This window comes from Phycodurus eques, chromosome 16 (genome assembly GCF_024500275.1).
Source record: "Phycodurus eques isolate BA_2022a chromosome 16, UOR_Pequ_1.1, whole genome shotgun sequence".
NCBI classification, from domain to species: Eukaryota; Metazoa; Chordata; class Actinopteri; order Syngnathiformes; family Syngnathidae; genus Phycodurus; species Phycodurus eques.
The window spans coordinates 3,577,384-3,599,738 of record NC_084540.1 but is presented as its reverse complement, the minus strand read 5'-3'; the positions used below and the strand labels follow the sequence as shown (position 1 = coordinate 3,599,738).

Sequence of the window (22,355 nt, the reverse complement as noted above, 5' to 3'; positions counted from 1 at the left end):
CAACTATAAACGCGAGAGGCCGCGCGCCATATTGTCCTCGCACTGACACTGTGACTGTTGTGTTCTGGAACTGGTAACGCGCAATAGAAAGCGACTCGGATTAAAATATTGACTACAACTCCCAGCATTTATAAAAGCGAGCCCGCCTCTGCGCTCCCTGCTTCCTTCCCAGAGCGACCCTGTTTTCTTGTTTGGCTAAAGATGGCGTTAGCGGCTAACACAGGCGATTGCTTTTTGTGTCACACAAACTATTTGGTCGGATGCGGCACGGCAGCGAGTAATCATAGCTTTGCCTCGTCACTCAGTGTGTAAAAATATGTTCCATTTGGCAAACACTCGTCAGGAAGCCGGAAAAACGATTGGCTGGCCTTCGACACGACGTAGGCCTGTTTTGCGGGGAGCGGAGGGGAAGCGGCTGGGACTCCATTTCCCATGAGCAACCGCGGCATCAGGTGGTACAGGCTTCTTTTCCATCCTGGAACGTGTCTTTTTCTAACCATGTGAGCGTGTTTTGTTTTTTGTTGTTGTTGTTGTTTTTTTTTTTTTTTTTTGGTAATATACTCTATGAATGAACTCAATCATGGCACCAATGATGCTCAAAAGTAAATAGAAAAGCTGTTAAAAGCATCCAAACAGTTGGAATAACGTGTTGATGAATTAAAAATCAAACAAAAGTTCAACGAACCATGACTGCTTTACCCATGCAAAGTGTCCGGAAGCCATCTCGAGCCTCTTCCAGCAGGGAAGGATCGCCATCTGCGCCAGAGTCCTCCTTGACCTGGTGCTTGGCCCACCTGCACAAACCGCCACCTGACTCGGGAGGAGAACTGGACAAGAGGTCCAGATTCTCCCAATGGCGGGCGTTGGTAGCCATCCGAACGCAGCACATAAAAGGCGACAAGGCCGGCATCACCCGTTTCCGGACACAGGGGGGTCTGCGGCCCTTGCTGGACCTGCTCAGCCAACTAGAGTGCTCCAGGAAGACTCTGGACCTAGCCCTGAGCATCCTGGCCAACTGCTGCACTGAACTGGAGACGCGCATCGAGGTGAGCCGAAGGAACCACCCACGCGGTTAGAAGTTGAAGCAGTTTTTATATTTTAAGCAAGGTTTTATATCTCGGAAGTGGCAAGTCAAATCATTTTATCTTTCTTCAAAAATGTCCGACAGTGCTCAAATGTGGAATAAATTAACTGCTGTGTCAGTTTATTTATTTTATAAAGAGGGAATATCGACTGATGCTTTTAGGATCTAGTTTTTTTACTTTTGTATTGTTTTAGTTTTGGTATCAGTGTACTTAATGCAGGTTTAGTGTCCAAGTCAGAATTTTTGTATCGTGACAACAGTAATCTAATCTTCCTCTAAGTCACAACAAGAGATAAAGTCTTCTTAAACTAATACCAGACAAACCATGATGTGTTATTTATTTTTCCAAAATAACATGTACTAAATGTAGCAGTACAGTGTGCACATAGAAATGTAGAAATCTAGGTAATTCCAAAGGGTTCACATACTTTTTCTTGCCCCATTAAATCGATGTCAATTTTCCAATATAGGTCCGCAAGCTTGACGGAATAAATATTGTTGGTGAGTGTTGTTTTTAAGATATTTTGACAATGGATTTGTGGCGTAAATCAGCGCCGCCGTGTGTGCTGTACACACGTGATGACATCTTGACAAATGTCCCTGTTATTTCAGTGGATGTGATGAAGAGGAACGTGGCCCAGGAGACCATCCAAAACCGAGCTGCACGGGCTTTGGGGAATCTGGCCATGGACTCCGAGAGCTCGGCGCTCATCCACTCGGCCGGTGAGTCCACATTTCCCCTGTGCATCGCGTCTGTTGCGTTTTGCATCGTGTGCTAGCATTAAGCTAGCTGAGCTTCCTAAGTTATGCGGTTTACTTTAATACCTAAGGTATCATTCTCTTGGTTTTATGTTTAAACTTCAACTAGGAATGATGATCATAATAACAATAATAGTAATGCATTTTACTTCAAGCCCCTTTCAGAAAAACCAAAGGATACCAAACAATAAAATATTGGTAAAAAGCACACAGAGAGAAAATGAATAAAATTAAGTAAATATGCATGACTATATAGTACATGTATCAATCCACACAATTAATAGGGATGTCCCAACTTTTTCATCTCCGATCCGGTACCGCAGCCGATACATAATTTACGTATTTTGCACAATATGGAATGTTGGAAAAGTCTCGATCAAGTGATATTACTCAAACAGAACAATCATCGACAACAGTTGGTATAAGTTGGTATCAATTTATTATTAACTGCTGTGTGCGTCTTGACCTCTGAGGGGCAGTGTGGCGCAACCAATGAGATACACACTTGCAGTAACAAAGAAAGTAGAAGAAGTCACGGTCTAATATTGTTATTGGAACTCGTTTTCCTCAGAGTTTGAAGAATATATGCCAGAGAGAATATTGTTATATTGCCTGATTGTATGTGTTTTATATCGCGTTTGTGTATCAATATTCATTACTTTGAGGGAGATGAGTGGTGCGAGTTCAGTGCAAGTTTCCGTTAGCTCTTCAATGGTGTTTTTCATTCATTATCAGCTAGTTTCGAGCTAGTGATTTTTGTGACCAAAAACGAAGAAAGAAACTAAGACTGTGTTATATTTAAAAAAAATAAATAAAATAATCAAATTCATTGATTAATCAAAAATCATAATCGACAGAATAATTGATTGTTAAAAAAAATATTATTATTTGCTGCCCTAGTAATTAAATTTCCACCTTGTTCTTTTTCCTGGCTATGGTTGCCTCGTCACTTTTTTGCAGGGTAGATTTCATGGGGTGCAATCATTCGAGCCCCTCGGCCACTAAATGAAATATAAAATGCAAACTCAAAATGAAATGCCAAATCAGCAGCATCTGGAAGCAGTTGCCACTTCACATGGGTAAAAATGAAATGGATTTAATCGTCACATTTTCTCCTTTTTCTTGTCCAGGTGGTGTTCCTCTCCTCCTCCTTTGCGTGTCTCTGTCGTCCGCCCCGTCCTCGCCCACCGCCGCGCAGCCCAAAGACGCCTGCCCCAAGCTGGAGTGCGCCCAGTCCGCCTTGCGGGCCCTCCTTTACCTCTCGGACACGCCCGCCAACCGCCTGTCTCTGCTCACCCAGTGCACCCTGTCGGCCCTCGCCCCTCTCATTGCCCCGGAGTACCCCCAAGGTTTGCGGCGGGCGGCTCTCAGGACCCTCCATGAGCTCACCCGTGGCTGCGGCCCCGAATGCGCCAGGGAGGTGTCCCGCTCGGGTGCCCTGGCGCAGCTCGGCGTCATGGCATCCGGAGAGGCCGGGAAGCCCTTCGAGGAGCTGGCGCTGAAGACCTTGGCCAACCTGTGCTCCCAAGGATGCTTGCGCCCCTTAGTGGGCTCCCTCGGGGTCATCCCGAGGTTCACGGCGGAGGTGAAGAAGGACCCCCTCAAGTCAGGGGTCTTCCTCAAGTCGCTGTGCCTGTGCTGCAAGGAGGCGGTCAACCGCGCGAAGGTGAAGGAGAGCGGAGGGCTGGAGGCAGTTGTTGGCTTTCTGGCGGCGCACCCGAGTCACCCCCTGGCTCGCCTCGCCATTCTGGCCTGCGTGGACTTTGTCTTTGACGAATCGGCCATGGAGCAGCTGCAGGAGCTGGGGCTGGTACACCTGCTGGTCGCCCGGCTGGTGGCGCTCACCACGGGAGAGAAGACTGAGGCGGCCGGCGGCGGCTTGTCGGGATCGTCTCACGCCGAGCTCCTGTCGCCGTCGTGCTTCGAGTCCTTCGACTTTGCGCCTTTTGAAGGCTGCAAGAAGGAGGAGGGCGGCAGGGAACAGGGCTCGTCAAGCTTTTTAAGTCTCAGGTAGGACAAATCCGTCTGGTCTTTACTTAAGCTCTCAAGAGTCCTGTCATTTTTGTTGTGCCAATTTAACTGTTTTTTTGATGCTGTTGTTTTTATTTTCGACTAAAAATGGTGAATTGAAATGCATCTATGAATTGTTGTCATCAGTCATTGTATAATTGGTTAATTGATAGGGCTGTAAGAATACACCAAGGTCACGATTCGATATGTATCACGATTTCTGACCCATGGTTTGATAGACAATTAGATTTTTTTTTTAGGAGGGGTAAAAAAAAAAAAAAAAAAAGAAGAGATTATAATAGCAAAAACTGGATTATTATTTAGGACACTTAATTATACATGATTGTAAAAAGTAAAATAATAATAGTCACTGGCCTGTGCTGTAAACCAGAAATGCCATCCATCCATTTTCCGAACCGCTTCTCCTCACGAGGGTCGCGGGCGTGCTGGAGCCGATCCCAGCTATCTTCGGGCGAGAGGCGGGCTATACCCTGAACCGGTCGCCAGCCAATCGCAGGGCAGATATAAACAAACAACCATTCACACTCCCATTCATACCTACAGCCAATTCAGAGTCTTCAATCAACCTACCGTGCATGTTTTTGGGATGTGGGAGCAAACCGGAGTACCCGGAGAAAACCCACGCAGGCAGGGCGGGGATTTGAACCCGGGTCCTCAGAACTGTTAGGCAGATGTGCTAACCAGTCGTCCACCGCGCCGCCGAAACCAGAAATGTAATTTATACTAACAAAGAAGCTGTTGTTTAAAATATAACTAAATGGAGTTGAGGAAACACACTTGCTGTCTGTGCCGCTAACGGCAACAATGTAAACATCGGGGTAACACCGCACCATGCTTCCGATCTGTTTTGCAAACTGGAAATGCAATAAAAACAAAGTTTTCTCTTACTGTTTCAAACAAGTCAAGACAGCCTAGCGCTCTCTGTGAAGCCAAGTTAACAAGAGTGCGCACGAGGTACACGCTACAAAACACTACAGATGTTACACCGGTGTTGCATGAGGCATGTTATGGAATGTGCACAATAGTAGTGATAATAATAATAATAATAACAACACTTTCCGACAGCAACACATGGGCGAACCGGATAAAGTAGTTTGAGGAGGCTTGATGAAGCCGTATCTTCAATCTCGGCTTACGTTTTTATTCAATAAAACAAAAATAATTAAAACTTGAATTACATTAAGTTCGGTCGCACTGTGAGCTCGTGGCTTTATGTGCAACGGAGGTTCTGCCATTTCAAAGACGACACGGGATCGTGTAGTTGAAGAATGAGATTTTCGGAATCGTTGCAGCCTTATTAAGTGGTTTATCGTAAGTAGTAAATTAAAAGTTACGTTCATAAATAGACTGTTTTCCATATACAGTAGAGACCCGCATACTCGGACTTCAGCACAGATTCTAGTAGCAGATTATTTTTTCCGATTTATTTTTCTTTTCTTTCTTTTTTGGGGGGAACCAACCCTGAAAACATTTATTGGTGGTTTATCCCCGCTTATTCAAGATTATTATTATTATTATTTTAATGCAATTATAATGGGCATCAATTATTCGCGGGTTTTAGCTATCACGGTCCAGCCCATTCCCTATCCCTCACGAATAGTGGTGGTCCACTGAAAATGTTATTTTTTTTTTTTTTTAAATAAAAAATGTAAATGAATTATTATTTTATGAAGATAAACTGTTTTACCTACACATTTAAAAAAAAAAATGGTTTGACTCTAATTATATTGATTATATATGATGCATTCACATTTTAAAATGTGTACTGTGTTAAAATAAACTATTTTACATACAGATTTAATATTTATTTATTAATTATATTTAACCAATTATTTATTGGTTAAATATAATTAATGAAAGAAAATTACTTTTATTATTCAATTAAACTACTCAAACTATTTGTTTCTTCAAAAATGTTTATTAAATATAATTAAATTTATTTTAAAATAAAAAATTATAATGAATTGTATAAAAATTTTGTTTGACAATAATTAGACTTTTCTATTTAATTGTCAGTTTATCGTAAAAAATACAAAAAATGTGAATGAAATGAAGACTAGCTTATTGCCCATTAAAACATTATCTATACTATTTTACTTACACATTTAACATTTATTCAGATAATTCAAGGAATGAGAAATATACATTTTAAAATGGGAAATATTATTTATTACCAAAATAAACTATTTGAAAATGTATTGATCAAATATAATTAAATGTATTATGAATTTTGTTGTTTCACTATTATTAAAATAAACTATTTTACTAGATCTGTCACGAACGAATCTTTTTAGACTCGTTTATTCTATCGACTATTACATTGATTACTCGAGTAATCCCTACACCACAAAAAGAAAAGTAGTGTTGTTACTTGAACTGCATATTTTGGTACGAGTGTGTGGTATAAATTGTACAGAATTTGAGACAACAAAGTTAGCCTTTGCAAAATGATTAGCATTTGCGATTAGCATTAGTGTGCTAACGATTACATTTTAGGTAAAAAAAAAGCTAACGACTAGTCAGCTCACTCATACCTCATGTTATATGTACATTAGACATCTATTAGTCTCTTAAAAATTACTTACATATGCGCCTCTGTCGTTTTTAGCAATGTTTTTCACTGGCCCAATACTGTGCCTGTCTGCCACAAATGTCCGTGCAGTAAACATGGACAGTGACCAGACATGGTTCCGGGTGCCGCGAATATACGTTTGTTTATATTTTTTATTGCCTCGAGTGAGACATTTTTGCATCGACCAATTTTTGTGGTCGATTTAAACGAGTTAGCAACTTTTCCTTTCCACGGTCCTATATTTTTTAATGTTTTAACTTTATATTTTTTTATTTTTTACCTGATTCAAGAATGACTGTATTATTAATCAAGTGTGGCTCTTGAGTGCAAAAGTTATTAAAAATGAACCAGAGAAGTCAAAAAATGTCTTGACACACCACAGAGATGAGAATTCTTAAGTCGGACAATGAATGAATGAATGGATAAAGAAATCGCAAAGTATGTGAATGGTCAAGAACTGAGACCGCCTCCCCCGGGGCTTTCAGCTGTCAATCAAATACATGCCTTGACTCACAGCACACTCTCTCATTGCACACGCTCCCATGGGTGAATGAGATTCGCCCGAAGTTCCTCAAGCCTCTGGATGTTGTAGGGCTGTCCTGATTAACACGCCTCTGCAACATCGCATGGACATCGGCGACAGTGCCTCTGGATTGGCAAACTGGGGTGGTGGTCCCCCTTTTTAAGAGGAGGGACCGGAGGGTGTGTTCCAACTATAGGGGTTCACACTCCTCAGCCTCCCTGGTAAGGTCTATTCAGGGGTGCTGGAGAGGAGGGTCCGTCGGGAAGTTGAATCTCAGATTCAGGAGGAGCAGTGTGGTTTTCGTCCTGGCCATGGAACAGTGGACCAGCGCTACACCCCCGGCAGGGTCCTCGAGGGTGCATGGGAGTTCGCCCAACCAGTCTACATGTGTTTTGTGGACTCGGAGAAGGCGTTCGAACCGTGTCGTCCCGGGGGGCCATGTGAGGGGTGCGTCGGGAGTACGGGGTACCGAAGCCCCTGGTACGGGCTGTTCGGTCCCTGTACGACCGGAGTCAGAGTTTGGTCCGCATATCCAGCAGTAAGTAAGACTCGTTTCCGGTGAGGGTTGGACTGCGCCAAGGCTGCCCTTTGTCACCGATTCTGTTCATAACTTTTATGGGCAGAATTTCTAGGCTCAGGCGAGGCGTAGACGGGCTCCGGTTTGGTAGCCTCAGTATTGCATCTCTGCTTTTTGCTGATGATGTGGTTCTGTTGCCTTCATCAAGCCGTGAGCTCCAACTCTCACTGGAGCAGTTCGCAGCCGAGTGTGAAGCGGCTGGGATGAGAATCAGCACCTCCAAATCTGAGACCATGGTCCTCAGTCGGAAAAGGGTGACGTGCCCTCTCCGGGTCAGGGATGAGATCCTGCCCTAAGTGGAGGAGTTCAAGTATCTTGGGGTCTTGTTCACAAGTGAGGGAAGAATGGAACAGGAGATCGACAGGCGGATCGGTGCAGCGTCTGCAGTGATGTAGACTTTGTATCGATCCGTTGTGGTAAAGAAGGAGCTAAGCCGAAAGGCAAAACTCTCGATTTACCGGTCGATCTGTGTTCCTACCCTCACCTATGGACACGAGCTGTGGGTTGTGACCGAAAGAATAAGATCCCGGATACAAGCGACCGAGATGAGTTTCCTCCGCGGGGTGTACGGGCTCTCCCTTATAGATAGGGTGAGACGCTCCGTCATTCGGGAGGATCTCTGAGTAGAGCCGCTGCTCCTCCACATCGAGAGGAGCCAGATGAGGTGGCTGGGGCATCTGAATCAGATGTCTCCCGGACGCCTCCGTGGTGAGGTGTTCCGGGGACGACCCAGGACACGCTGGAGAGACTACATCCTTCGGCTGGCTTGGGAACGCCTCGGGATCCCCCTGGAAGAGCTGGGGAGAGGGAAGTCTGAGGGAAATCTGGGCGTCCCTGCTAAAGCTACTGGCCCCGCGACCCGACCTCGGATAAGGGGTAGAAAACGGATGGACGGATGGATGGATGGATGGATGGATGTTTTCACATTTTCAACGCTTATCTTCAAATGCATTTAATGTATTTAAAAACAAAACCCGTAAATGACTTGGGTTCACTTCTAAAAGTTGTTAAAAATGTTTTCGTTCGGTCCAGGTCCTGGCTGCTGTCCGAGGGTATGATCTCCTCTGAAGAGGACTTGCTGGACTCCTCGAGCAGTGCCGATGGGGATTGGGTGGCGTCACCCCCTCAAAGCTCCCCGAACCCCGACTGCCTCGTCCCACTTAAAACATCTTCTCCTTTTAATGCCAATACCGCAAAGAAGGATGCTTCAAACTCTTCTTCGTTGCCACGGAAAGCAGTTGATTCGCCACCCTGCAGCCCCCCCACCATGACCCCCTCCTCTAAAGCCACCCACCCGGCATCCCCTTCCAAGTTCTCGTCGCCCCACAGAAGGCGGCAGCGGGCGTACTCGGCAGTCACTTCCACAGCGAAACTCTCCATTGATGCGCCTCCGTCCGCACAGCGGCCCTTCGTTTACCACCACCCGTACCACCCCGAACCCTGGACACCCGAGTCGCCCGTCCTGCTGCTGCTGTCACGCTTCTCCTACGCCGCGGACCCCAGCCCTGCCCTGGTCACCTCTGACACCGTGAGGGGCCTGCTGCGCTACCTCAGCCAGCACCAGGACCCCAGCAGCCGCTGCTTCCGCCTTCTGTGCCGCCTCAGCTGCAACCCCAGCTGCCTCCAGGCGCTCCTCCGCACCGGAGCCGTGGCGCTCATTCGCCACCACCTCTGCCAGAGGGGCGAAGGGGCCGGGCGGCAGCAAGACCGAGTGAGGGCCAAGGTTAAACAGCTCGGTAAGATGTAAATTTCATGTTGTGAAAAAGTAACAGTCCTTTGTGTATGTGCAGTTGTTCAAATGTGTAGTTTACCACAGCTAGAGTGTGCCAGAACAATTTGATTATCGCTATTTCTGCAAATTGTTGAAAGTATCTATTTGGGGTTAAGTCTTTATTTGAACATTTTTGGTATAATATGAAATTGTTTTAAACATTTTAAGTAAAACCGGTGTTTAAAAGTAAATATAATGCCGAGACTCTGCAGGATTCAAGACTTGCCTGAGCTAAAAAGTATTTTCAAAACATATCACATTTACGCACACAAAATTGTGGAGCAACCACATTAGAGTCAACTAGTACGCAATCCGGAGCAACCCCCACGTCAGTTGGTCTACTGGAATAGTATCGAAGGTGTTTATAAGCGTAGCGGTAGAGTTTCATAGGTCGGGTTGGTCATCGAGAATTGGAACCGGGACTAACGTTCTCCCGGAATCGTTCAAATTAAAAAACATTTCGGTTCCCAGTTTCGATGCCTGCGGTCCGCCGACCCTGAAGGAGAACGTGTCGAAACCCAACGAAGAAGAACGTGCACAAAAGTTGTACTCGTGTCTAACGGCGACCAAAAATGTTTCTTAACTTGGTTAAAATAAATGACCAGTCGTCTCAGTGCAACACTTGGAATAAGATTATATTGTGCAAAGGAAGCTTTCATGTTTAGTCCCTCCCACTCCGGTTTGATATGGATACTGGTCATAAAGAACCCTGCGTCAAATGTTAATTTTAGTCTCTGCTGTGGGTTGCTAAAAAACAAAAACAAAATGGATGTTCATCATTTGGATACCCCTTATTTGAACCATGCAAACATTTTTGACTCAGCCACTTAAAAGAATCGGGATCGAGAATCGTTCGGAACCGCAATCGCTCAAATTAAAATGATGCTCAACCCGATTCATATGCGTGTGGGGCAGATTAATAAGAGTCTGGGGAGGTTCATACAGCTTCAGAATATGTATAAGTGTCAAATAAAAAAGAAATACAAAATAATGTGGTTGCTACTTTGCAGATTTTACCTATTGCAAGGTTGATCTGGAACCTAACTCCTCCGACAAACGAGGGATTACTGTCAGTGTCTTACACTTCTTACTATTTCTTTTCCTGATGGGAAAATGGTTACAGGTAGGGCTGAGCGATATGACCTAAAATTCATATCACGGTATGAATTGAATCCCTTCGTGGTAACGGTATATGTTGCGATATCAGTGTCAGTGTAAAATTGTTTATATGGAAGCATTTATGAATGGGTTGTTGGATTAATATATCAAATGTAGTGTCGTGTTGCATAATCGGCTGTACAAGCAGATTTGATAAGATTGAACCGAAGAGCTTTTACCGCATACCAAAGAAACCTGAAGTTAGTCAACCGTTTATACCGACGCACCCCCAGATGCAGCAACACAAGTTTGTGGCCTTTTTTTGCAGGTGTGACTCTCCTCAACAATGTGCACGTCCAGTGCGAGTCTGCATTTGGCGCGGGGGTCCTCGCACACGTCATGCTCTCGGGCTCGGAGTCGGACCGACTCAACTGTGCCCTTTCTCTGCCCTTAATCAGCAGGTGAGACCCGTTTGAACTGTCAAAAACGACTGTTGCCAGGTACATTTTAGACATCCTGGAGCAGCATAGTGTCTTAGTGCTGCGTTGCCATGGAGACTAGCACAACTCACTGAGTCATTTACACGCTTTGTTCCTAGATCCGTTTGACCTGGGGAATGTGAAATGAACCAGAAGCGTGGGGAAAGAAAATAATCTCAATAAACATTGTTTTTATTGACTTATGAAGTCAACTTTCAAATACAGTGGGAGTATTTAGCCAGCCACCAATTGTGCAAGTTCTCCCACTTAAAAAGATGAGAGAGACCTGTCATTTTCATCATAGGTCTGCCTCACCTATGAGAGGCAAAATGAGAAAAATTGGAAATGACAGAGGTCAAACGTTTTCTGTAAGTCTTCACAAGGTTTTCACACACTGTTGCTGGTATTTTGTTGGGGCTGTCGCTGGGCAACACAGACTTTCAACTCCCTCCAAAGATTTTCTCTGGGGTTGAGATCTGGAGACTGGCGAGGCCACTCCAGGACCTTGAAATGCTTCTTACGAAGCCACTCCTTCGTTGCCCAGGCCGTGTGTTTGGGATCATTGTCATGATGAAAGACCCGGCCACCTTTAATTTTCAATGCCCTTGCTGATGGAAGGAGATTTTCACTCAAAATCTCACAATACCATGGCCCCATTCATTCTTTCCTTTACGCGGATCAGTCGTCCTGGTGCCTTTGCAGAAAAACATCCCCAAAGCATGATGTTTCCACCCCCATGTTTCACAGTAGGTCTGGTGTTCTTTGGATGCAACTCAGCATTCTTTCTCCTCCAAACACGACAGGTTTTTACCAAAAAGCTCTATTTTGGTTTCATCTGACCGTATGCCATTCTCCCAATCCTCTTCTGGATCATCCAAATGCTCTCTAGCAAACTTCAGACGGGCCTGGACATGTACTGGCTTAAGCAAATGGGGCACATCTGGCACTGCAGGATTTGAGTCCCTGGCGGCGTAGTGTGTTACTGATGGTAGCCTTTGTTCCTTTGGTCCCAGCTCTCTGCAGGTCATTCACTCGGTCCCCCCGTGTGGTTCTGGGATTTTTGCTCACCGTTCTTGTGATCATTGTGACCTGACGGGGTGCGATCTTGGGTTTGCAATGTAATTTGGATTGAAAATGCCCAGAAAGTCCTTTTTCAACCTATTCTAGTTGGTCTTTTACACCTGGCAGTTGAGACAGGTAGATTTCTCATTAATACGTGACGTGTAAATAAGCTTTGCTCTGATTGGATCACTCACCTTCCCCGATTTAAAATGGAAAACAACCTGGCTCTGATTGACCGTTGGCGAATGGCGGTATCTCGGCAGCCGGGCCAAGCGTTCATAACAGACAGTGCGTTCACTTTATTCTTACTATCATGGTGGAGTGCGCCAGACCGTACCTGGCGTGGAGAGGCTGCTGTGTCGCTACGCGCTGCAGTTGGGTGCACACCGCAAAGACTCTGGACCCCACATAACATAACACTTCAGGGGAGATGTATTTTTTCGATTTGTTGGCATAGCTTGATGGCCAACTGCATGCTCGTGGGAAAAAATGGCGCTAGTTGTTATCAATAAGGAAGTAGCAATTGCGCAGAATAGCCACTGCATGGAATAAGGGTACTTATATAGTAGGGGATGGGACGCCCCATGCCAGAGGCCTGCTTGCATCACCAACTCTCTCCAAAATTAGTGACAAATGTCATATTCTTTCAGTTTTCTTGCTAGGCTAGGGCTTGAGAGATGAGTTGAACTCAAGCAAAAAGTGGGGAAAGATTTTTCAAGGCAACATTTTTTTATGTACAGCGAATTTCCCAAACAAACTAGAGGGGCCATATAGTGTTTACCTTTTCTTAGACAGGTGCTACTCAAAAATGTTTCGTTTTTTTTCCTAACAGGTTTATGGCATTTCAATTCATTTCAATGGGGAAATGTATTTTGATATACAAGGAACTTGAGTAATTAAACTCCTAATTGTAATTTCTTTTTTTCTGAAAGCAACAAGCCTTTGTTGCGTAAACTACTCCTGGACTCTGGCGGCCTCCGTTTGGCCCTGCAGCCGCTCGGTTGCCACGACGACGCAGACAACCACACCGCCGACTGTAGACGTCTGCTTTCCGCCTGGCCTGACGCCTCGCTCCATTCGCTATACTTCTCCCTCCTGATTGGCTGCTTTTCACCCCTGGTGTCCAGCATCAAATTGCACCCTGATACCCGATGCCAGATTAAATTTAGTCAAACTGACTCAACGGTGCCACCTCCCTCCAAAAAGCCTCGCTACACCGTCGTCTGCCCTTATGCCATATCCGACTTTGACCTCCTGCTGCTCCTGGATGACGGCACGGAGATCCCAGCCAATAGGGAGGCCGTGGCCGGGGCGGGCTCGGAGTACTTCAGGGCTCTACTGAAAGGCGGCTTCGGGGAGGCCAATTCCGGAGAAACCATCCGCATTAAAGACGTGACTGAAGGCATGCTAGTACCGGTGCTGCACCACCTACACGGGTGCCGGCTGGAAGCATTGAGCCAGGCGGAGGAGTGCCAGGTTTTGGACTCATTGGTTCTGGAGGGGCTCGCTTCCTGCCAGTTGGAGGAGCCAACCTTCCAGAAATCCCCGTTAGGCGAGACCATGACGGGAGCGTGCAGATTCCTGGCCACGGAGCTTCAGAAAGAGCTGGAGGAGCTCTGCGTGGCCCGACTCTTGTCTGAAATGGCTGTGACAACCCATGTTGAGGACCATGCAGCGGCACCTCCTGCAGGAGGAGACCAGGACACCACAGAGGAACACCTGGCCAGCAGGACCTCAGAGCTGGATCTGACGTGCGTTCAGTTGCAAATTGAGACTCTGTTAGAGAAGAGCGTCAAAAAAACGACAACTTTCATTCATAAAAAAGAGAGCAAAAACATCCCGGGAAGAAAAGCTGGCACTATTTGTCGAATTAAAAGTTTGAAACCATTTGCCGAAAAGGAGAAGTCGGAGTTCAAAAGCTCAGCTCAGCTCCTCAAAGCAACATTTCCAGACTGCCTCAAACCCTCGGAGGAAGAACCAGAGGGAGGTACGAGCGGGGTCCCGACTGCCCTACTGCCGCAGGTGTACTGCTTTGCGCAGCGCTACAACTACCCGGCGCTGCGTCGGGCCTGCCTCGCGCTGCTGCTGGGCTGTCGGGAAGCAGGGCAGGGACCCTCCTCCTCAGCCTGCGAGGCCACGGACTGTCTGCGAGAGGCCGCGGGGCAGGCTGACTGCATAGACACGCTTAAGCAGGATCTTCTCAGTCTTGCTACAGACGCTCTAAGCTGAGAAGCATTGTATCACCTGTTTGCATGTTTTCTTTTATTTTGGGAGACTGCATCGTTTTCCTTTTTCACACAGATATAGCGGTGTCCCAAAAAATATTACTCTCTTTGACTGGCCATTAGTCAGATATTTTGTTTTGATTCACGGGAGGTGTTCAGTGACTTAGATACAAGAGTTCAATTTGACAAAATAACATTCAATTTAAGATCACTCTGAGACATAAAAAAAAAAAGTAACGTCTAGTATTAACTATCATTCCTGCGTTCGCTAATGTTCTAAATGGTTTCCACGATTTCATTTGAAATTGCGAGACATTGTCTTCCAATTTCTTCTGTCAAGTCCTCGATAGTCGCCGATTTTTGGGACATGAACATTGTTAACGATATTCCGACTGAGGCAGGGATTTCAATCCATCTGCATAATTTTTCAGGAGCACTTAGCGACAATTTTTTTTTTTTTTTTTGCATCAAAAGTTAATCGGAATTTACTATTAGGGTTGTTTTCCCCTGAAAAAAGAATATGAGTAATGGGCAGTCAAAGTCACATTTTGGGGGGTTAGGCCTACCGTGTTTATGAATTTAAGGCCGTCTCACGATATCATAATTGGTTATGATGTACAGTACTTCCGTTTTGTGTTTTTGTTTTTTAAACGAGACAAGGTCTGTCTGTATTGCCTTTGTTTAAAGTGGTTTTGCTGGAAGTACTGGGACAATCAGGGTCATGTCTTGTTTATTTTGTACATAGAGAAAGAGGTGTGGATTTCATCTGCCCGAGATCGACTCCATGCCGCTGAAATATAAAGATTTACGACACATGCTATGTTCCTTGTTTTTTTTATGTGGACTAGTCCAAGCACATTCGTTCAGTCCTGTGGACCAGTAATACACTATAAGGTACTGTATACTAACTTTCCGAACTATGTACAATTAGTGGTTTAAAGTAGAAATCTTCTGGTACAAAGAACAGCCACTCGTTTTGAATGGCATTGTTGCACAGGTATTAAATGCACAATAGGTTTTATTTTTATTTTTTTTTAGATTGTCTCAATGCCTCGCATATCTATAAAGGTTACATTAAATGTATAGAAAATGTTCCTTTTTTTATTTATTTATTTATTTTTTTATATATATACAATTCCAGACATTTTGCATGGTTAACAATTTTTACGTCAACCAAAGCAGGAGATCTGAGCTCGATTCCTTTGACTTAATTCCATCTCTGCTCCACCTACGTTAGTTACGAAATGAATGAATATTTCAAAGACTTTAAAAAGTATCACAATTCACTAATTGGCATTTTTCTGTGAGCTATATTTATGCTTCCATTGTCCACAAGTCACGTTTTACAACCTTATTTGAAAAGCCCACTCAAATTCCCCAAATGTCAATTGTGCCTTAACTTGGAAGGAAGAAAGTTGCCACAGCCTCACCTCAGGTAAGACATTCGCCAGTCCGGTAAAGTCAGTCAGTTCATACATCCAGGAAAGGAACTTGGAGGGACAGATGGTGGTAGACTTTGCAACAAGGATGCAAATGGCTGTAGTGAACACTATTTTCCAGAAGAGGCACGAACATAGGGTGACCTACAAGAGCGGAGGTAGAAGCACGCAGGTGGATTACATCTTGTGCAGACGATGTCATCTGAAGGAGGTCACCGACTGCAAGGTAGTGGTAGGGGGAGAGTGTGGCTAGACAGCATAGGATGGTGGTGTGTAAGATGACTCTGGTGGTGGGGAGGAAGATTAGGAAGACAAAGGCAGAGAAGAGAACCATGTGGTGGAAGCTGAGACAGGACGAATGTTGTGCAGCTGTCTCAGCTTTTCGGGAAGAGGTGAGACAGGCTCTCGGTGGACGGGAGGAGCTTCCAGAAGACTGGACCACTGCAGCCAAGGTGATCAGAGAAGCAGGCAGGAGAGTACTTGGTGTATCTTCTGGCAGGAAAGGAGAGAAGGAGACTTGGTGGTGGAACCTCACAGTACAGGAACTCATACAAGGAAAAAGGTTAGCTAAGAAGCTAAGTGGGACACTGAGAGGACCGAGGAGAGGCGAAAGGAATACGTTGAGATGCGACACAGGGCAAAGGTAGAGGTGGCAAAGGCAAAACAAGAGGCATATGATGACATGTATGGCAGGTTGGACACTAAAGAAGGAGAAAAGGATCTATACAGGCTGGCCAGACAGAGGGATAGAGATGGGAAGGATGTGCAGCAGGTTAGGGTGATTAAGGATAGAGATGGAAATATGTTGACTGGTGCCAGCAGTGTGCTAGCTAGATGGAAAGAATACTTCAAGGATTTGATGAATGAGGAAAATGATAGAGAAGGGAGAGTAGAAGAGGCAAGTGTGGTGGACCAGGATGTGGCAATGATTAGGAAGGGGGAAGTTAGAAAGGCATTAAAGAGAATGAAAAATGGAAAGGCAGTTGGTCCTGATGACATTCCTGTGGAGGTATGGAAGCATCTAGGAGAGGTGGCTGTGGAGTTTTTGACCAGCTTGTTCAATAGAATTCTAGCGGGATGAGAAGATGCCTGAGGAATGGAGGAAAAGCGTACTGGTGCCCATTTTTAAGAACAAGGGTGATGTGCAGAGCTGGGGGAACTATAGAGGAATAAAGTTGATGAGCCACACAATGAAGTCATGGGAGAGAGTAGTGGAGGCTAGACTCAGGACAGAAGAGAGTATTTGCGAGCAACAGTATGGTTTCATGCCGAGAAAGAGTACCACAGATGCATTATTTGCCTTGAGGATGTTGATGGAAAAGTACAGAGAAGGTCAGAAGGAGCTACATTGTGTCTTTGTAGATCTAGAGAAAGCCTATGACAAGAGTACCCAGAGAGGAACTGTGGTGCTGCGTGCGGAAGTCTGGAGGGGCAGAGAAGTATGTTAGAATAATACTGGACATGTACGAGGGCGGCAGAACAGCGGTGAGGTGTTCTGTAGGTGTGACAGAAGAATTTAAGGTGGACGTGGGACTGCGTCAGGGATCAGCCCTGAGCCCCTTCCTGTTTGCAGTGGTGATGGATAGGCTGACAGATGAGGTTAGACTGGAATCCCTGTGGACCATGATGTTTGCAGATGACATTGTGATCTGCAGTGAAAGAAGGGAGCAGCTGGAAGAACAGTTAGAAAGATGGAGGCATGCACTGGAAAGAAGAGGAATGAAGATTAGCCGAAGTAAAACAGAATATATGTGCATGAATGAGAGGGGTGGTGGGGGAAGAATGAGGCTACAGGGAGAAGAGATAGCAAGGGTGGAGGACTTTAAATACTTGGGGTCAACCGTCCAGAGCAATGGTGAGTGTGGTCAGCAAGTGAAGAAACGGGTCCAAGCAGGTTGGAACGGGTGGAGGAAGTTGTCAGGTGTGTTATGTGACGGAAGAGTCTCTGCTCGGATGAAGTGCAAAGTTTATAAAACAGTGGTGAGGGGATGTATGGATTAGAGACAGTGGCACTGAAGAGACAACAGGAAGTAGAGCTGGAGGTGGCGGAAATGAAGATGTTGAGGTTCGCTCTTGGAGTGACCAGGTTGGATCAAATTAGAAATGAGCTCATCAGAGGGACAGCCAAGGTTAGATGTTTTAAAGGCAAAGTTAGAGAGAGCAGACTTCAATGGTTTGGACACGTCCAGAGGAGAAATAGTGAGTATATTGGTAGAAGGATGATGAGGATGGAGCTGCCAGGCAAGAGAGCTCGAGGAAGACCAAAGAGAAGGTTGATGGATGTCGTGAGGGAAGACATGATGGCAGTTGGTGTTCGAGAGGAAGATGCAGGAGATAGGCTTACGTGGAAAAGGATGACGCGCTGTGGCGACCCCTAACGGGACAAGCCGAAAGGAAAAGAAGAAGTCAGTTCATAAAGGTACAATGTTTAAAAGAAGTAGCTTGCAAGTCATTTACCATAAGAACGTAAAACAAAATTTCTGGGAAATTCAAGTTTGAAATTTAGCAAGTTTAACCAGTGTTAAATTTAGATTTTTGTGCCAGTAGTTAGACTTCATTCAGTTTACCAAACAACACACAACCATTATACAGTGTTTTAAGTGGGTTGAATTCACCTTGAAAATGAAAATTCAGCTCACAATACAGCTTCAACTGTTCAACAGTCCGGGGTCCCTGTTGTCGTATTTTACGCTTTGTAATGCGCCACACGTTTTCAATGGGAGACAAGTCTGGACTGCAGGCAGGCCAGTCTAGTACCCGCACTCTTTTACTACGAAGCCACGCTGTTGTAACACATGCAGAATGTGGTTTGGCATTGTCTTGCTGAAATAAGCAGGGACGTCCATGCAAAAGACGTTGCTTGGATGGCAGCATATGTTTCTCCAAAACCTGTATGTACCTTTCAGCATTAATGGTGCCTTCACGTATGTGTAAGTTACCCATGCCATTGGCACTAACACAGCCCCATACCATCACAGATGCTGGCTTTTGAACTTTGCGTCCATAACAGTCCGAATGATTCTTTTCCTTTTTGGCCCGGAGGACACGACGTCCACAATTTCCAAAAACAATTTGAAATGTGGACTCGTCGGACCACAGAACACTTTTCCACTTTGCATCGGTCCATCTTAGATGAGCTCGGGCCCAGAGAAGCCGGCTACGTTTCTGGGTGTTGTTGATAAATTTCAGGTTTCACTTACCGATGTAGCGCCGAACTGTATTTACTGACATTGGTTTTCTGAAGTGTTCCTGAGCCCATGTGCTGATATCCTTTACACATTGATGTCGGTTTTTGATGCAGTGCTGCCTGAGGAATCGAAGGTCACGGGCATTCAATGTGGTTTTCGGCCTTGCCGCTTACATGCAGTGATTTCTCCAGATTCTCTGAACCGCAGATGATGAAATCCCTAAATTTCTTGTAATTCTACGTTGAGGAACATTGTCCTTAAACTGTTCGACTATTTTCTCACATTACATATCTTGTCTTTGTAGTGTATACAAATAAATCTAGGTTGAACATGATTTGCAAATCATTGTATTCTGTTTTTATTTATGTTTAACACAACGTCCCAACTACATTGGAATTGCGGTTGTCGATTGAATCCTCTAAATTGCCCATCGATGTAAATGTGAGTGTGAATGGTTGTTTGTCTATATGTGCCATGCAAAAGCGGTACGGAAAATGGATGTATGGATGGATTGCTAAATGCACATATAGTAACAGGTGTTGTTATAATCATTACTTTAATCAGCCCCTATGGTGGAAGTAGTGTACATAAGGCTTAAACAACTCGGTGGAAAGTACATCACCTCGGGAAATATTTTTCAAAAATCCATCGAACTGTAGATAAATGCACATATTTAAAGCAACAGCCCAGTTGGTTGAAGTCAATGCTTATTTTATAGTCACTTTTCATACTCTGTACTGAAAATGTCCCGGTACGGCCCTGGCGATTTCTTTAAAAAAAAAAAAAAAAGAGGTGACACTTGAATGCAAGCACAATGGTGATCTTTATTTCAGTGCAAGACATCATCACCGTGTAGAAGGACAGCCCTTCAGTGGTGGGAGCTCTCGTAGCCGTCGGGCAGAGCGTTGGCGTGGGCATTGTGGAACAGTGAGTGGTTGCCATCGCCCCATGGGAATTTCTGTCGGGAGACAGCGGTGAGTGATGTCTGAGTCGTCCCATAAATCTTGGCCTGGGGCATGAAGGATATATATATATAATGCCGAGGGAGTGTCCAGGGGCTGCTCACCTTGGTGCGGATGCGGAGGTGTTCGTAGGGCACAAATTCCGGCTGCTCGTGCGAGTGCGCCTGCATCTTCATGTAGCCGTTGGCAATGCACACGGCCACACCGGGCAAGGCCAGGACGAAGGTCAGGATCTTCCAGGTCCTCGCTGTGGAAAAGTTGGCAGAATGAATGAAATGTTTTCATGGTGGTCCATGATGGATTCCATATGAGTGACTGCCTAGGAGCAAAACCTTTATCTTCAGCTACAAGCTCCCCAGACCCACTAGCGTGGTCTCAGACCCCCTCCAGTCACACGACGCTGTGTGCGTCTGAGAGACAAACTCTTAACGCTTTCCCCTCATCTACTTACATTTGTACACTTTACTTTTGCCTTCATTTGTACTTTTCGAGACTATTTCGAATTTTTGAGAGCCGAGTCGCCCCCGTTTTTGAGGGTCCAGAGGCTCTTCATAATTGTACTTCCCTATACCACTGCTGTGTCCGACCATTACTTGATGAAATTTGAAGTCCTTCCCCATTGCCATCCTTCTATGCTCTCTCATTTTGAGGAAGTATCCCTTGGCAGACTCCGTAAACTCATTAGTGCGGCAAAACAGACAACATGCTTGCTCGACCGTCTTCCTGGGAAACTCGTTCAAGCGCTGTTTTTTAATCTTAGGACCTTCAATCGTAAATGTTATAAATGTATCCCTCTCCTCCGGCGCTGTACCTGCAGCTTTCAAAACAGCCGTTATTCGCCCCTTTACTTAAAAAACCCAACCTCGACCCTGAGAGTCTTACCAATTATAGGCCGGTGTCAAATCTCCCTTTTATTTAAAATGTTCTTGAAAAACAATGTCGTACGACAGCTACATGATCACATGGCTCCTAGCAATCTTGTTGAACTTCTTCAGTCCGGATTCAGGGCAGATCACTCTACTGAAACGACCCTTGAAAAGTGACGAATGATCTTCTACGAGCTATGGATTGCGACACCTCATCAATACTGTTATTGCTCGACCTCAGTGCTGCCTTTGATACCGTTGATCACAATAGACGACTTGATGGCCTCGAAATGCGTATCGATATTACAGGCCCAGCACTTTCCTGGTTTAGATCTTATCTCTTGGATATGACGCATTGTGTAATTCATGGTAATGTGACCTCTGAGTATTAATATGTCACTTGTGGAGTCCCGCAGGGATCTGTACCCGGCCCTCTTTTGTTCAGTATTTATATGCTGCTGCCAATTTGCATTGGCTCCCTGTTTAATTGAGATGCCATTTTAAGGTCCTGTTACTCACTCATAAAATATCACATGGATTCGCACCCTCTTATCTCTCTGACTTAGTTGCACCGTATGATCCGTCCTGAAACCTACGCTTGCAAAACGTTGATCTTTTGGTGACTCAAGAGAGCCAGAAAGAAGTCCACAGGTTCTCGAGCATTTTCTATTCGGGCTCCAGTACTCCGGAATGCCCTACCCGCAGATATCAGAGCTGCTACCTCAGTAGAAATGTTTAATTCCTGACTTAAGACTCATTTCTACTCTTTAGCATTTAGTTAAAGTACATATAAAGTACATTTACTGCTGTTTGTCCTATCTCCTCCCCCTCGTCTCCTGCTCGGAGAGAGAGCAAGGCGATGTGGACCGAATTCGAGGCTGTTGCCGTTTGAGTTCTGCACCGACCCACTGGGACAAGATCTGAGGAGGACCACTTCCTCCGGAGTCGCTGCCATGGAGAATTCTACTCTGGCCGACCGGGCCAGCTCCTGAAGCAGAACCAGCGAAGGAGTCTACCCTGCAAGGTCTTTTCTCTTTAAATGGTGTTTGATGCCATCCTAATGAACGTTTCTGTCACTCACGGTATGTCATGTTTTGTGTTTTCGATGTTTTGTGAGAGTGAAGACGCTCTGACCTCCTCCCTCGTGGCTCGAATGCGACGCGGCGGCAAGCACCCGCCCGACAGCCGACAACGACATCTGCGGACAGACGACAATTTGCACGATAAGACATGATAACACTTTGTGTTGTTTACTTTTGTTATCCGGACTCATAACATAAGGAACAGTAACTTCTTTCTCATTTCAAACATGCATGCCAATCAAAAGATTGACAGAACTTACTCTTTTTCAGGCAGGCGATATGCTAAGTCTTTATTTCCCTCGCAGTGCGCCTGTTGCTGGCGTTACCTTTCGTCTCCTTCCTGCTTGTTTTGTCCTTCAGTCTTGTCCTGAGGTGAACTCACTGCGGCAGGCTCCTCCCACCTCTCAATCTGTCGCTGCGCCAGGGAACATTGAGTTTATATTAAACCAAGTGCAGCAAGCCCGCTGATATGAGACTGACAAGCTATGGAGGCGTGTCTCCGCCTCAGGACACTCCATATAAAAAGATCTGTTTCCATTTTTTGAAAGTCTCACATTACTTTGAATCCTCGGCCAGACTCAAAATTCAGACGTGTAAGCGAGAAAGTAGAAAGTGGAAAAATGTTTAGTGTCATTTT

General features: G+C 45.3%; 2 protein-coding genes across 6 annotated transcripts; one reads left to right on the top strand and one right to left on the bottom strand.

Annotated features, from left to right (window-relative positions):
* The first annotated feature begins 197 nt into the window (after nucleotides 1-197).
* On the top strand, nucleotides 198-14,990 carry armc5 (armadillo repeat containing 5). 4 transcript variants are annotated; one of them, XM_061701363.1, is made up of 9 exons: nucleotides 198-500; nucleotides 710-1,046; nucleotides 1,555-1,585; nucleotides 1,697-1,807; nucleotides 2,974-3,853; nucleotides 8,579-9,282; nucleotides 10,744-10,876; nucleotides 12,889-13,432; nucleotides 13,475-14,990. In XM_061701363.1, the coding sequence occupies exons 1-9, from the start codon at nucleotides 433-435 to the stop codon at nucleotides 14,183-14,185; spliced, it is 3,519 nt and encodes a 1,172-aa protein (XP_061557347.1). In that variant the 5' UTR covers nucleotides 198-432; the 3' UTR covers nucleotides 14,186-14,990. The 4 variants fall into 4 exon arrangements, with proteins under 4 accessions (XP_061557347.1, XP_061557349.1, XP_061557346.1 ...); XM_061701365.1 differs by having other exon boundaries at nucleotides 198-452; nucleotides 12,889-14,990; XM_061701362.1 differs by having other exon boundaries at nucleotides 12,889-14,990.
* Nucleotides 14,991-19,612: 4,622 nt separating this feature from the next.
* Nucleotides 19,613-22,146, bottom strand: LOC133415405 (cytochrome c oxidase subunit 6A, mitochondrial). 2 transcript variants are annotated; one of them, XM_061701446.1, is made up of 4 exons: nucleotides 21,979-22,146; nucleotides 21,771-21,834; nucleotides 19,875-20,017; nucleotides 19,613-19,817 (listed from the first exon to the last, which is right to left on the bottom strand). In XM_061701446.1, the coding sequence occupies exons 2-4, from the start codon at nucleotides 21,832-21,834 to the stop codon at nucleotides 19,677-19,679; spliced, it is 348 nt and encodes a 115-aa protein (XP_061557430.1). In that variant the 5' UTR covers nucleotides 21,979-22,146; the 3' UTR covers nucleotides 19,613-19,676. The 2 variants fall into 2 exon arrangements, with proteins under 2 accessions (XP_061557430.1, XP_061557431.1); XM_061701447.1 differs by having other exon boundaries at nucleotides 19,613-19,766.
* Between the last annotated feature and the right edge of the window lie 209 nt (nucleotides 22,147-22,355).

Coding starts and splice junctions, on each gene's coding strand:
- LOC133415405 (XM_061701446.1), bottom strand. CDS start 21,834: ATGTCGTTGTCGGCTGTCGGGCGGGTGCTTGCCGCCGCGTCGCATTCG. Junction 20,018..21,770: donor TTCGAGCCACGAGGGAGGAG/GTCAGAGCGTCT, acceptor ACTTTTCCACAG/CGAGGACCTGGAAGATCCTG. Junction 19,818..19,874: donor ACCTCCGCATCCGCACCAAG/GTGAGCAGCCCC, acceptor TTCATGCCCCAG/GCCAAGATTTATGGGACGAC.
- armc5 (XM_061701362.1), top strand. CDS start 433: ATGAGCAACCGCGGCATCAGGTGGTACAGGCTTCTTTTCCATCCTGGA. Junction 501..709: donor ACGTGTCTTTTTCTAACCAT/GTGAGCGTGTTT, acceptor ACCCATGCAAAG/TGTCCGGAAGCCATCTCGAG. Junction 9,283..10,743: donor GGCCAAGGTTAAACAGCTCG/GTAAGATGTAAA, acceptor CTTTTTTTGCAG/GTGTGACTCTCCTCAACAAT.